At 43.8% G+C, this 15,599-nt stretch overlaps 1 protein-coding gene across 3 annotated transcripts; it reads left to right on the plus strand.

Moving 5' to 3' along the window:
- The first annotated feature begins 3,207 nt into the window (after positions 1 to 3,207).
- tmem192 (transmembrane protein 192) lies at positions 3,208 to 12,246 on the plus strand. Of its 3 annotated transcripts, none has more exons than XM_010868611.5 (7): positions 3,208 to 3,274; positions 3,350 to 3,400; positions 3,899 to 4,048; positions 4,964 to 5,222; positions 5,827 to 5,955; positions 11,014 to 11,107; positions 11,457 to 12,246. In XM_010868611.5, exons 2-7 carry the CDS (start codon positions 3,371 to 3,373, stop codon positions 11,569 to 11,571), a joined length of 777 nt encoding a protein of 258 aa, XP_010866913.1. In that variant the 5' UTR covers positions 3,208 to 3,274; positions 3,350 to 3,370; the 3' UTR covers positions 11,572 to 12,246. The 3 variants fall into 3 exon arrangements, with proteins under 3 accessions (XP_010866913.1, XP_010866912.1, XP_034146927.1); XM_010868610.5 differs by having other exon boundaries at positions 3,209 to 3,268; XM_034291036.1 differs by lacking the exons at positions 3,208 to 3,274; positions 3,350 to 3,400; positions 3,899 to 4,048; ... (1 more) ...; positions 11,014 to 11,107; positions 11,457 to 12,246 and adding an exon at positions 6,839 to 9,669 and having other exon boundaries at positions 5,873 to 5,955.
- Positions 12,247 to 15,599: the final 3,353 nt, after the last annotated feature.

A 15,599-nucleotide genomic window follows, 5' to 3' on the forward strand; every position in this document is an offset into this window, starting at 1 on the left:
CCCGTCTGAAGTTTGCCAATGAACATCTGGATGATCCAGAGGAGGAATGGGAGAAGGTCATATGATCTGATGAGACAAACATAGAGCTTTTTGGTCTAAACTCCACTCGCCGTGTTTGGAGGAAGAAGAAAGATGAGTGCAACCCCAAGAACACCATCCCAACGTGAAGCATGGAGGTGGAAACTTTTCAGCAAAGGGGACTGGATGACTGCACCGTATTGAGGGGAGGATGGATGGGGCCATGTATCGCGAGATCTTGGCCAACAACCTCCTTCCCTCAGTAAGAGCATTGAAGATGGGTCGTGGCTGGGTCTTTCAGCATGACAACGACCCGAAACACACAGCCAGGGCAACTAAGGAGTGGCTCCGTAAGAAGCATCTCAAGGTCCTGGAGGGATCTAGCCAGTCTCCAGACCTGAACCCAATAGAAAATCTTTGGAGGGAGCTGAAAGTCCATATTGCCCAGCGACAGCCCCAAGACCTGAAGGATCTGGAGAAGGTCTGTATGGAGGAGTGGGCCAAGAACTACAGGAAACATATGATCTCTGTAATTGCAAACAACGGTTTATGTACCAAATATTAAGTTCTGCTTTTCTGATGTATCAAATACTTATGTCATGCAATAAAATGCAAATGAATTACTTAAAAATCATACAATGTGATTTTCTGGATTTTTGTTTTAGATTCCGTCACTCACAGTTGAAGAGTACCTATGATAATAATTACAGACTTCTACATGCTTTGTAAGTGGGAAAACCTGCAAAATTGGCAGTGTATCAAATACTTGTTCTCCCCACTGTATGTCCATTGACCTGCCCTCTCTCTCACACACGATTGATCCACTGCACCTGGAAAGAACCATTGAATGAGATATGCTGCTTCCTTGTTGATACCCTGCTTCTTAGTCAATTTCTATTTAGATTTATCGATTTTTAGAGGAGAGGAGAGAGAGTGCAAAATAGGAATGGAAGGAGAGAAATGATAGTGTCCACTTGAGTTAATAGTGGCTGCTAATGTAAAATATAAACTGATTTAAACTGTTTCAGCTTGACGGATTTCAGAACAGCGTGTGCTGATAAATAAAACTTGCATTGTATAATAAAAGTCTAATATTTCCTGGTATTCTGTGACCTCAGTCTGTTGCCTCATAATATATAGGAAATAATATTTCAGAAAGTGATTTAGTCTGCTAACAATCTGAAATACGTAAGATTTTTACTCTGCAAACACACATTAATGACTAGAAGACATCTGCAGTTAATGATGTATTATTAATCTTTAAAATATTTTTCCATCTACCTTGTCCATCAAGTGAATTGTAGCATTTTCACCAATGACTGAATTTGTTTGGAGTATTCCAGAATGAACAGCAGAGAATAATGAATGAAAATGTTGCCTCCTCCCAGACTTCTGAGAAAGGTCATTGTTAGTTAGACCAGAGATGTTGATAAGATGTGTGTAGGTAATTAACATTAAATAATACTATGATGACATAAAAGTATATAGAATAAGCATATAGGAGAGTAACGAGCCTTAAATGTCAGCCCTGTTGAGTTTGGTAAACTGGCATATAAAACCAGAAGAGGAGGAAAAAGGAGATGGAATGCCATTCAGAATTACCTTAAGTTTGTTTTATTGACTTGAAAGAATATTGGTTGTCTGACAAATTAACTTGTTATTGTTAAATGTGATTGTTTGTTAATGTGTGTATTTTTATATTTCAGTTTGTTTTATTGTGGTGAAATGAGGCTTAGCTGTAAATCTCAGTGGATTTTCTCTGAACAAATACACTCACCTAAAGGATTATTAGGAACACCTGTTCAACACCTGAGTCAAATGGCAGTTGATTCAATGCATTTAGGGGTGTAGTCCTGGTCAAGACAATCTCCTGAACTCCAAACTGAATGTCAGAATGGCAAAGAAAGGTGATTTAAGCAATTTTGAGCGTGGCATGGTTGTTGGTGCCAGACGGGCCGGACTGAGTATTTCACAATCTGCTCAGTTACTGGAATTTTCACGCACAACCATTTCTAGGGTTTACAAAGAATGGTGTGAAATGGGAAAAACATCCGGTATGCGGCAGTCCTGTGGGCGAAAATGCCTTGTTGATGCTAGAGGTCAGAGGAGAATGGGCCGACTGATTCAAGCTGATAGAAGAGCAACTTTGACTGAAATAACCACTCGTTACAATCGAGGTATGCAGCAAAGCATTTGTGAAGCCACAACACACACAACCTTGAGGCGGATGGGCTACAACAGCAGAAGACCCCACCAGGGAAACCACTGATCTCCACTACAAATAGGAAAAGAGGCCACAATTTGCACGAGCTCAACCAAAATTGGACAGTTGAAGACTGGAAGAATGTTGCCTGGTCTGATGAATCTCGATTTCTGTTGGGACATTCAGATGGTAGAGTCAGAATTTGGCGTAAACAGAATGAGAACATGGATCCATCATGCCTTGTTACCACTGTGCAGGCTGGTGGTGGTGGTGTAATGGTGTGGGGGATTTTTTCTTGGCACACTTTAGGCCCCTTAGAGCCAATTGGGCATGGTTTAAATGCCACAGCCTACCTGAGCATTGTTTCTGACCATGTCCATCCCTTTATGACCACCATGTACCCATCCTCTGATGGCTACTTCCAGCAGGATAATGCACCATGTCACAAAGCTCGAATCATTTCAAATTGGTTTCTTGAACATGACAATGAGTTCACTGTACTGAAATGGCCCCCACAGTCAACAGATCTCAACCCAATAGAGCATCTTTGGGATGTGGTGGAACGGGAGCTTCGTGCCCTGGATGTGAATCCCACAAATCTCCATCAACTGCAAGATGCTATCCTATCAATATGGGCCATCATTTCTAAACAATGCTTTCAGCACCTTGTTGAATCAATGCCATGTAGAATTAAGGCAGTTCTGAAGGCGAAAGGGGGTCAAACACAGTATTAGTGTGGTGTTCCTAATAATCCTTTAGGTGAGTGTATAGTATACATTCTAAAAGCATAAGGTAGCATTTAGCAACATTTTGCGATTGTAGTGACAGTAAATTAATTTGTTAAAAATGTATGTCTACAAAACAAATGAGTTTACAGTAGAAGTTGATGTGGTGTTTTTATAAAAACACGTATCTAAAATTGAATAAAAATAAAACAACATGTTGGAACCATTTGTAAGCAGTGCATCTCAGACGGACCAATAACAGTGAAACGCAGCTGTCGCTTGTAAAAAGACAAGGAAAAGTCGTTGAAATAGAACTCTTCATGTAAATGTAAATTTAATTTTAATTCATTCATGTAAATGTACATTTTTATTTGTCTTATAAACATTTCACACCTCTAAATAGCCGGTGCAGCTAACAGAGTCCATGGAGTCGAAAGGGATGTCGCAAAATGCAGTAAGTGAATTTGGCAAACTGCATTCTTCCGTATTGTTGTCAGCCACAAGCTCGATAGCCAATTATCCAGCTAACTAGTTCTGTGCATATTTCATTTGTTTTTAGCGGACATCAGCCGTAAACCATTCGAATATGTTGAACTGTCACGCAGTATGTGATCCAGTAGGGTATGGCCGAGGGTAGATGGGGTTAGTAAGCTATTACGTAGTTACTGTAGGTCGGCTAGTTCTTGTTGGTGCCCAATCATGTAGTGGCACCTTGTCGCCAACAGGTGGCGTTATTATCTTAGGTCTAGTGTTTACTAGTGTTTACACACTAACCCTAACCCACTATTAAAAATTGAGAAAGATACACACAATGAACTGACTGAATTCTCACTGAGGACATGTCATTTTTGATAAATATAATGTACGTAAATACATGCTAAGTTTCTGTTGTAAAAGCTGTCAATTTATCCGCTACTACACTATTTAAAACTGGTTTGTCTGTTTTTGTCAGGTCAGTTCATTAGATGTGTCTCAGAGTGTTGAGGAGGAACCTTTAGTGGACGGACCACTGATCCCCCCTGGTCTCCTGCAGTCTGTCATCCGAAGAGAGGTTACAACAACACACACACACTGCTATGCCCTGATGCTGCTGCTGTTAGAGGTACACACACACACATACACACACACACACACACTGCTATGCCCTGATGCTGCTGCTGTTAGAGGTACACACACACACACACATACACACACACACACTGCTATGCCCTGATGCTGCTGCTGTTAGGTCATACGGCTCTCCAGGTAGAGACAGGTCATATGGCTCTCCAGGTAGAGACAGGTCATACGGCTCTCCAGGTAGAGACAGGTCATACGGCTCTCCAGGTAGAGACAGGTCATACGGCTCTCCAGAATGTGATCTTTCTCATGGCTTTTCAAGTAATATTTTTATTTGTTTGCTGTGCGACCTTCAAAAACAAATAATATCTTATATTTGCGTGTGTATCAGCGTATGAGTCAAGTGGCGTGTGTATCAGCTTATGAGTCAAGTGGCGTGTGTATCAGTGTATGAGTCAAGTGGCGTGTGTATCAGTGTATGAGTCAAGTGGCGTGTGTATCAGTGTATGAGTCAAGTGGCGTGTGTATCAGTGTATGAGTCAAGTGGTGTGTGTGACAGTGTATGAGTCAAGTGGTGTGTGTGACAGTGTATGAGTCAAGTGGTGTGTGTATCAGTGTATGAGTCAAGTGGCGTGTGTATCAGTGTATGAGTCAAGTGGCGTGTGTATCAGTGTATGAGTCAAGTGGTGTGTGTGACAGTGTATGAGTCAAGTGGTGTGTGTGACAGTGTATGAGTCAAGTGGTGTGTGTGACAGTGTATGAGTCAAGTGGTGTGTGTGACAGTGTATGAGTATCTCTGACTCACCCGTTCTCCCCACTAGGGTGTGTGACAACAGCCTCCTTTGGCATGCGGAACTGCCTGACTGCCCAAATCAATGATCACATTCAAAATGAAGTGGCAGACCGAGCAAACCGAAGTGAGATCATAGTTCAGTCTGTTCTATCTTCCTGTCTCCAGGTGGTGTTCGTGTCGCTCAGTGTGTTTGTGGCTGTGGTGTGTGAGTTGAAGGTGGGGCACCAGGAGTGTGTGAGTGTGTTGGGTGGTATGAGGGGCCTGAGTGTGGTGGTGATGTCAAAGGTGTGTGTGTGGGTGTGTGTCCTGCTGTTCACCGTGTGTGTCCAGCATCACCACAGCCGCCTGCGCAGTCGAGGATATCTACAATTCTACAGAGACACACGGACACTGAAACACCTCCCATTGACCATCCATTCCACAGGTATGCACACACAGAGTACATCTATACACACACAGTATATCTATACACACACAGTATATCTATACACACACAGTATATCTATACACACACAGTATATATACACACACACAGTATATCTATACACACACAGTACACACACACAGTATATCTATACACACACAGTATATCTATACACACACAGTATATCTATACACACACAGTATATCTATACACACACACAGTATATCTATACACACACAGTACACACACACAGTATATCTATACACACACACAGTATATCTATACACACACACAGTATATCTATACACTCACAGTATATCTATACACACACAGTATATCTATACACACACAGTATATCTATACACACACAGTATATATACACACACACAGTACACACACATAGTACACACACACAGTACATCTATACACACACAGTATATCTATACACACACACAGTATATCTATACACACACAGAGTATATCTATACACACACAGTATATCTATACACACACAGTATATCTATACACACACAGTACACACACACAGAGTATATCTATACTATCTATATCTATACTGTCAGTGCATGTGTCTGTGTTTGTGTAGGGAATGCAGCAATGTTGATTGTGATATCAGCTGATCTGTCGGAGGCAGAGAATCTTCCTGTTTACCTGCTGCTCGGCGTTCTGGGACTAGAGCTTCTCGTCTCTATGCCTTGTCTACTCATCTACACAGGTACCACAACACCCCACCACATTACCCCACCACAACACTACACCACATTACCACAACACCCCACCACACCACAACACCACACCACAACACCCCACCACATTACCACACCACACTTTACAACTCCACACACCCTGTCTCCACCCCCACTCGCATCACAATGGTCTTTCTCCTGTTCTATTCAAACATGCTGCAGATTGACAATCACTATTCAACACTCCCTCCCCCTCCCTCCACCGCATACCCCCCTCCCTCCCCATTCCTCCCCCTCCCTCCCCCTCGTACCCTGCCTTCCTCCCCCCTTTTGTGACCCTCAACCAATCAATCTCTCAAATTCAATTTCATTCAGTTTTCAATTGATATGACTTTGTTGGCATGGACACATTTGTTTACAATGTCGCTGGACAGTCTTTATTCTCATTGAAGACAATCTTCTGGACAGTCTTTATTCTCATTGAAGACAATCTTCTGGACAGTCTTTATTCCCACTGAAGACAGTTTAGGTATTTGGATGTCTAGTCAGTTGACATACATTAGCTAATTAAAGCAGCTTTTTCTTTTAAAACTACATTCTCAGGCCCGCCAATATGCAAGCAGTGCCCCCCACCTGCTCTTGGTGTTTTGGACTGAACCTCCTAATGCTCTAGCCCTAACCCTGATGCTCTAGCCCTAACCCTGATGCTCTAGCCCTAACCCTGATGCTCTAGCCCTAACCCTGATGCTCTATCCCTAACCCAGATGCCCTAACCCTGATGCTCTAGCCCTAACCCAGATGCTCTAGCCCTAACCCAGATGCTCTAGCCCTAACCCAGATGCTCTAGCTCTAAACCTGATGCTATAACCAATACCGTGGTATAATGTCAATGTTTTTGTTTTCTGGGTCTAGTGTATTTTCTGGATGTCTAAACATTTAATAGAAGAGGAAGAAGGAGGACATAGTTGGAGAGGGATGGACAGGAGGAGATGGAGGAAGAGAGGAAGGAGGAGGACATAGTTGGAGAGGGATGGACAGGAGGAGATGGAGGAAGAGAGGAGGAGGAGATGGGTGTCAGCTACTGTAGATGAGATAAGAGATACATTAAATGGGCCTTATCCTGGCCACAGGCTACACAACACACAAACACAGGCTACACACCCCCCACCATATACACACACACAGGCTACACACCATACACACAAACCACACACACAAACAACACACAAAACACACACACAACACACACAGGCTACATGCCACACATGCAGTGCATTAAATGTCAGATTAGTTCTGTGACCAAATGAGAGCGACGCCTCACAGCTCAAAACACACACACACTCTCTAGTGACTAGTGTTGTTTGTGTGTGGATCAATGCCTGTAGCTATGAGGAAGGCCTGTTTAGCAGTCTTTGAAGTGCATTACATACTTGTGTGTGTGTGTGTTTGTTTCTCTCTCATTATAAAGTGAATCCAGTTCTAAGAGATCAAAGGGCTCTGCCACACACACACACACACACACACAATGTCATGGATCGCAGCACTTTGCATTGGATCTGCTGCTGAGGTTGGCTGTGTGTCTGTTTTACTCTCTAAAGATTTGGAAGATGTGGCTAGAGTCAGTGTTAGAGAAGATGTGGCTAGAGTCACTGTTAGAGAAGATGTGGCTAGAGTCAGTGTTAGAGAAGATGTGGCTAGAGTCAGTGTTAGAGAAGATGTGGCTAGAGTCAGTGTTAGAGAAGATGTGGCTAGAGTCAGTGTTAGAGAATATGTGGCTAGAGTCAGTGTTAGAAAAGGTGTGGCTGGAGTCAGTGTTAGAAAAGATGTGGACTTTGAATGCTTTGAATGTGTGTGTGACAGCTATTAGCGGGACATTAACACCTTTGGTTTATCATAGACTTATTAAAGACAGATAGCGTTAGCATGCCTAGCATCAAACCTACTGACTCCTTGATGCTAGCTGATGACTTGATGCTAGCTGATGACTTGATGCTAGCTGATGACTTGATGCTAGCTGATGACTTGATGCTAGCTGATGACTTGATGCTAGCTGATGACTTGATGCCAGCTGATGACTTGATGCTAGCTGATGATAACTGCCTGGCATTAATGGGTCACCTGCACCACCTTTAAAATCAGTATTCCCATTTGACCTGCACTGTTGCACCATTTTTACCATAGGTATGGCTAGCATTTTGCCTATTGACCTGCAAGGTAAAACCACCTTTAGCATTAGCATGGCTAACATAATGTCCATTGACCTGCATGTTTTAGCATTGCTATTTCTTGATATTTGGTTTGGTCTGACTGTGTTGCGTTTCTAAGACTCTGTGGGGTCTCTTAGGTTTTGTGAACAGAACGCCAAAACCAGCTGGCTCTCAAGATGTATTACTCTTCAGACCATATATGTGGGCTTTGTTATGGAAGATTTGGGAATTAATTATATCTGTGCCAAAAAGTTCCCAGGGGGTGATGAATCTGGTCAGGAACAGTTCCCAGACAGTGATGAATCTGGTCAGGAACAGTTCCCAGACAGTGATGAAGCTGGTCAGGAACAGTTCCCAGACAGTGGTGAATCTGGTCAGGAACAGTTCCCAGACAGTGATGAAGCTGGTCAGGAACAGTTCCCAGACAGTGATGAAGCTGGTCAGGAACAGTTCCCAGACAGTGATGAAGCTGGTCAGGAACAGTTCCCAGACAGTGATGAAGCTGGTCAGGAACAGTTCCCAGACAGTGATGAAGCTGGTCAGGAACAGTTCCCAGACAGTGATGAAGCTGGTCAGGAACAGTTCCCAGACAGTGATGAAGCTGGTCAGGAACAGTTCCCAGACAGTGATGAAGCTGGTCAGGAACAGTTCCCAGACAGTGATGAAGCTGGTCAGGAACAGTTCCCAGACAGTGATGAAGCTGGTCAGGAACAGTTCCCAGACAGTGATGAAGCTGGTCAGGAACAGTTCCCAGACAGTGATGAAGCTGGTCAGGAACAGTTCCCAGACAGTGATGAAGCTGGTCAGGAACAGTTCCCAGACAGTGATGAAGCTGGTCAGGAACAGTTCCCAGACAGTGATGAAGCTGGTCAGGAACAGTTCCCAGACAGTGATGAAGCTGGTCAGGAACAGTTCCCAGACAGTGATGAAGTGATGAAGGAACAGTTCCCAGGGTACTCTGGATGGTGCAGTGGTATTCGGGGTGGTCCCAGGGCCACTTGAAGTAGCTGGGCTGTTTTCTTTACACCACTGGTTATCAGAACACAGAGGAGCGGTAAACTACTGTCACTGTGGATTGTATTTTTTAATTAAAGACAGACATTCCACAACTATAAGTGTATGCGCACACACACACACATATACACACACACACACATATACACACACACACACATATACACATACACACATATACACGCACACACACACACACACACACAGCAATGCTTGAGAAATACTTCACATTCCTGGATAACGACCCCTAGTTGTGTGTGTGTTTAGGGTAAAGATACCACTGTCTTTAGAACCTTACTGTCAATTTCCTCTACCTAATGGCAGAAACGATCTTATCAACACACACACACACACACACACACACTGGTATCTGGAGTTTACTCATATAATCTCTCTCTCCAACCCTACTGCTCATTCAACTAGTGTAAATCACACACACACAAACCCCATCCCTTCCCCTGTGTGACGGTGTGTGTGTGCGTTGTGTAAAGGTATGTGCGTTGTGTGAAGGTCTGTGTGTGTGTTGTGTGAAGGTCTGCATTGTGTAAAGGTAGGTGCATTGTGTAAAGGTGTGTGTGTTAAGGGTGAAGGTGTGTTGTATGAAGGTGTGTGTGTGTGTTGTATGAAGTTGTGTGTGTGTGTTGTATGAAGGTGTGTGCGTTGTGTGAAAGTGTGTGTGTGTGCATTGTGTGAAGGTGTGTGTGTGCGTTGTTTGAAGGGGTGTGTGTGCCTTGTTTGAAGGGGTGTGTGTGCGTTGTGTGAAGGTGTGTGTGTGCGTTGTGTGAAGGTGTGTGTGTGCGTTGTGTGAAGGTGTGTGTGTGCGTTGTGTGAAGGTGTGTGCGTTGTGTAAAGGTGTGTGCGTTGTGTAAAGGTGTGTGCGTTGTGTGAAGGTGAGTGCGTTGTGTAAAGGTGTGTGCGTTGTGTGAAGGTGTGTGCGTTGTGTGAAGGTGTGTGCGTTGTGTGAAGGTGTGTGTGTTGTGTGAAGGTGTGTGTGTTGTGTGAAGGTGTGTGCGTTGTGTGAAGGTGTGTGCGTTGTGTAAAGATGTGTGTGTTGTATGAAGGTGTGTGTGTGTGTTGTGTGAAGCTGTAAAGGGTGTGACAGTAGAAGGGCAGGATACAGCCGTTCCTAATAACCGTCAGACACACCCACTATAAACTGGCCAGTTTGAATCCTGGATTGTGATTGGACGAGTTAAAGGCAATATATAGCATATCATATACCATTTCATAACATGTCAGTGACATAACATAACATGTCAGTGAAATACCATACCTTAACATGTCAGTGACATATCATAACATAACATGTATGTGACATATCATAACATAACATGTATGTGACATATCATAACATAACATGTCAGTGAAATACCATAACAGACCAATGATCGTTTTTGTTTTAAAACGTATTGTTTATGTTTCTGTCTGATTCATCTCTTGCATTCCTTTAAAAACATTATTGTTTATGGTTTTTTGCATAGCGTTTATTTTAGTGGGTCAATATAAGACATGTTTTCTGGTCTTCTGTAGTAGAAGAGTAAGGATCAGGGAGACATAAATCAGGTCTTGAGACAAATACATACATATAGGCCAGTTGAAAAGCCCACAAAACAACCTAATGTTTTGACCACACGGTCACTCTGGTCATGTTGTGGAGTGAGACAGAGAGACAGTCATTTTATTTAATGTATATTTTGTACATTTTCCATGTTTTTGCAATGTAAACATGTAACAATGTAAACATGTTTTCCAGTTATGCCTTTGCATTGAAATTGATGCAGTAGAACTCATTTCTACACAGGAAATCAGATCAGCACTTTCAGAGACTGTTTCCAGTGACCTCAATAGAAATGTGTTTGTTTTCAGTTAAGGTGGTGAAGTTCAACAGAGAAAGAGCAGCACCAGACATCAGCCAGGAGGAACAATCTCACACCTACAGCACTATAGAGACTGGCTTCAGGTATACACACACACACACACACACACACACACCGCACTATAGAGACTGGCTTCAGGTATACACACACACACACACACACACACCTACCGCACTATAGAGACTGGCTTCAGGTACACACACACACACACACCTACAGCACTATAGAGACTGGCTTCAGGTACACACACACACACACACCTACAGCACTACAGAGACTGGCTTCAGGTACACACACACACACACACACACACCTACAGCATTACAGAGACTGGCTTCAGGTACACACACACACACACACACACCTACAGCACTATAGAGACTGGCTTCAGGTACACACACAAGATTGTCTTGTTGTCCTTTTCCTTTGTAGGGAGGGGTCCAGTCTGGAGGAAGTTGTGGAGAAACAAGCAGACCTCATTGACTACCTAAAACAACACAACACTTTACTGAGCAAGAGGCTTCTGAATATGACTGCACAGCCCTGAAATATTTATCTGCTTCCTGGTGGAGACTCCAAACAACATGACTACACAGCCCTGAGATATTCTTCTGCTTCCTGGTGGAGACTCCAAACAACATGACTACACAGCCCTGAGATATTCATCTGCTTCCTGGTGGAGACTCCAAACAACATCACTGCACTGCCCTGAGATACTTCCACTTCCTGGTGAAGGGTTAGGGTTACAACATAGCCCTGAGCGACCAGCAAAATGTCCCCATGTGATCATGTTTTCATTGTTTTATTATTTTGTCAGGGAGTTTTTGGTTCCCACCAGTTTTGAAAACAAAATGTAAATAGCACAATTATCAACTGACCACAGAGAGACGCAGAGAGAGACAGATGCGGAGAGAGACACAAGAATTTCAGGTAGAGATGCCTGCACATTGAAGTTAGACCGATGAGGGGGGGGGGGGGGGGGGGGGGAGATGACATGGTTCACAGAGCAGAGGGGAGGAGTTTTATTTCTGTGTGATGATCCCAAGTGACCTCTAGGTCGGGTGTGTGTGTGTGTCTGTGTGTGTGTGCTTGTGTCTTAAAGCAGGCTAGGTGATAGTACAGACTCAGAGTGTGTGTAGGGTGGGTGCGTGTTTGTGTAGGGTGGGTGTGTGTTTGTGTGTTAAAAGCTAGTATTAGCCTGTTGATGTATTTAACTTGGGGTGGGGGGAGTGGTGTATGGGGTTGGTGGGGGTGGGCGAGAGGGGGTTGGTTGGGGTGGGGGTGGGGGGGTGCAGGACAGGGAGTGGGGGAAGTGTGGGGAGGAAACAATGCTACTAGGACCTGTCTGTTATGCCAAAAAAAAGTGTGTGTGTGTGTACATATGGATTTTAGATGGGTCCAGTGAGATTGTGTTTCTAATGTGAATAAAGTGTTAATACTGTGAATAAAAGTCTTCAGCCATTTGTACTTGCATTTGCCTTCATTGCACATTTATACATCCCATCTATGATGTACATTGTTTTTAATTGTTTCACTTTCTTCTATTTGCACTTCTGGTTGGATACTATCTGCATGTCATTGTACTGTACTTGTTCAATGACTATAAAGGTGAATCTAATCAATATATTCCCTGTATACATGTATTCTCTCCAATGCCATTGGGGGTGGAGTCACTGGCTCACTCTTGTTCTCTGTTGTGGCCCTCATGCGATGGGAATGAACCCTGTGGGCGATACACTGTCCTCTTTCAGGTTGGTGTCCCCTTGGTTGATGCTTGGCAATGTGGATGGATTGACTTCATATCTGTTTGGCCCTGTCTGGGGCCTCCCTCAGATAATACATACCTACACGTAACCTACGATCGCAAGATGCAGGCCTTTTAATTGTACCTAGAATTTCTAAACAAAAAGCTGGCGGAAGGGCCTTTTCTCATAGAGCTCCACTCCTGTGGAATGATCTGCCAATTAAGGTTAGAAATGCAAACTCAGTGCAAACTTTCAAGTGTCTACTAAAAACTAATCTCTACAGCACGGTTTATAATTAGGTGTAGCCTGGCCCGGGGGCGTGAAGGTGACCGGTAGGCTTGATACTGTCCTCTCTTGCTGTCTTGCCAGGTGGGCTCTCGTCACCACTGGGATGCCCTCCCTCCAATGCCTTTCGGGGGAAGAGTCACTGGCTTGTTGTTGTCTCTCTGTTGCGCACTTGTGCAATTGGGCTGTACGCTGCTGGCAATACTTGGCCCTCATTCAGGGGGTTTGCGGTTAGTGGGTGTCCCTTTGGTTGATGCCTGGCAATGTGGGTGGATTGATTTCCTACCTGTTGGGCCCTGTCCTGGGCCTCCCCCTGGTAGGGCCACAGTGTCGCCGGACCCCCCTGTCTCAGTTCCAAGGTGTTACACTGCTATATTATTGTGCTGGGGGATATGAGGAATGCACTTCTAACTTTTCTCAGTCTCCTCCAGTTTTACATTTTAGGAGGAGATGAGGTCCTGGTCCACACCTGCGGAGTACCTGGTTTGGGGGGCCTGTTGCTGTCCCTGTCCTTGTCCATCTGGTCATACAGAGTCTATTTAAAATCAAATAGACTCTGGATTTAGCCCAGAGAAAAAAAAAATTATTCCAATTGGACTCTTAATATCTCACCCGGCACAGCCAGAAGAGGACTGGTCACCCCTCTGAGCCTGGGTCCTCTCTAGGTTTCTTCCTAAAATTCGGCCTTCTTAGGGAGTTTTTCCTAGCCACTGAAATCCAACACTACTGTTGTTTGCTCCTTGGGGTTTAAGGCCGGGTGTCTCTGTAAAGCACTTTGTGACAACTGCTGTTGTAAAAAGGGCTTTATAAATAAATTTGATTGATTTGATTGATAAAGCCACGGTGTCACTGGATCATTCCCCCCTCGATTGTCTTTGTCCATCTAGTCATGCTGCTGACCTGGATTGTTTTATAGAGTCTGGACACAGCCCAAATGCATTTATTATTTATTATAATCTGTACTCTTAAAATGTTCACCTGGCACAGCCAGAAGAGGACTGGCCACATCTCAGGTCCTTACTGGGGAGTTTTTCCAAGCCACTGTGCATCAACACTGTTGTTGCTTGCTCCTTGGGGTTTCAGGCTGGGTGTTTTGTAAAGCACTTTGTGACAACTGCTGATGTTAAAAGGTCTTTAATATACATTTTATTAGATTCATGAGTTCATCATATAAGGCTGAATTTTCACCTGATTAGATAATGTATATGTCCTCCATCCTATGAGGCTGAATGTTCGCCTGATTAGATAATGTACACTCACCTAAAGGATTATTAGGAACACCATACGCCTTCAGAACTGCCTTAATTCTACATGGCATTAATTCAACAAGGTGCTGAAAGCATTGTTTAGAAATGTTGGCCCATATTGATAGGATAGCATCTTGCAGTTGATGGGAGATTTGTGGGATGCACATCCAGGGCACGAAGCTCCCGTTCCACCACATCCCAAAGATGCTCAATTGGGTTGAGATCTGGTGACTGTGGGGGCCATTTCAGTACAGTGAACTCATTGTCATGTTCAAGAAACCAATTTGAAATGATTCGAGCTTTGTGACATGGTGCATTATCCTGCTGGAAGTAGCCATCAGAGGATGGGTACATGGTGGTCATAAAGGGATGGACATGGTCAGAAACAATGCTCAGGTAGGCCGCGGCATTTAAACGATGCCCAATTGGCACTAAGGGGCCTAAAGTGTGCCAAGAAAATATCCCCCACACCATTACACCACCACCACCAGCCTGCACAGTGGTAACAAGGCATGATGGATCCATGTTCTCATTATGTTTATGCCAAATTCTAACTCTACCATCTGAATGTCTCAACAGAAATCGAGACTCGTCAGACCAGGCAACATTCTTCCAGTCTTCAACTATCCAATTTTGGTGAGCTTGTGCAAATTGTAGCCTCTTTTTCCTATTTGTAGGTGAGTGGTACCCGGTGGGGTCTTCTGCTGTTGTAGCCCATCCACCTCAAGGTTGTGCGTGTTGTGGCTTCACAAATGCTTTGCTGCATACCTCGGTTGTAACGAGTGGTTATTTCAGTCAAAGTTGCTCTTCTATCAGCTTGAATCAGTCGGCCCATTCTCCTCTGACCTCTAGCATCAACAAGGCATTTTCGCCCACAGGACTGCCGCATACTGGATGTTTTTCCCTTTTCACACCCATTTCTAGGGTTTACAAAGAATGTTGTGCATGAAAATCCCAGTAACTGAGCAGATTGTGAAATACTCAGACCGGCCCGTCTGGCACAACAACCATGCAACAACCATGCCACGCTCAAAATTGCTTAAATCACCTTTCTTTCCCATTCTGACATTCAGTTTGGAGTTCAGGAGATTGTCTTGACCAGGACCACACCCCTAAATGCATTGAAGCAACTGCCATGTGATAGGTTGATTAGATAATTGCATTCATGAGAAATTGAACAGATGTTCCTAATAATCCTTTAGGTGAGTGTATATGTCCTCCATCCTGCCAGAAACTCAATAATTATTCCACAGGTAAAGAATATAAGCATTTTTTTTATTTAAAAAAAACAGCAACAA

This window comes from Esox lucius, chromosome 25 (genome assembly GCF_011004845.1).
Source record: "Esox lucius isolate fEsoLuc1 chromosome 25, fEsoLuc1.pri, whole genome shotgun sequence".
NCBI lineage: Eukaryota > Metazoa > Chordata > Actinopteri > Esociformes > Esocidae > Esox > Esox lucius.

Coding starts and splice junctions, on each gene's coding strand:
- tmem192 (XM_034291036.1), top strand. CDS start 8,347: ATGGAAGATTTGGGAATTAATTATATCTGTGCCAAAAAGTTCCCAGGG.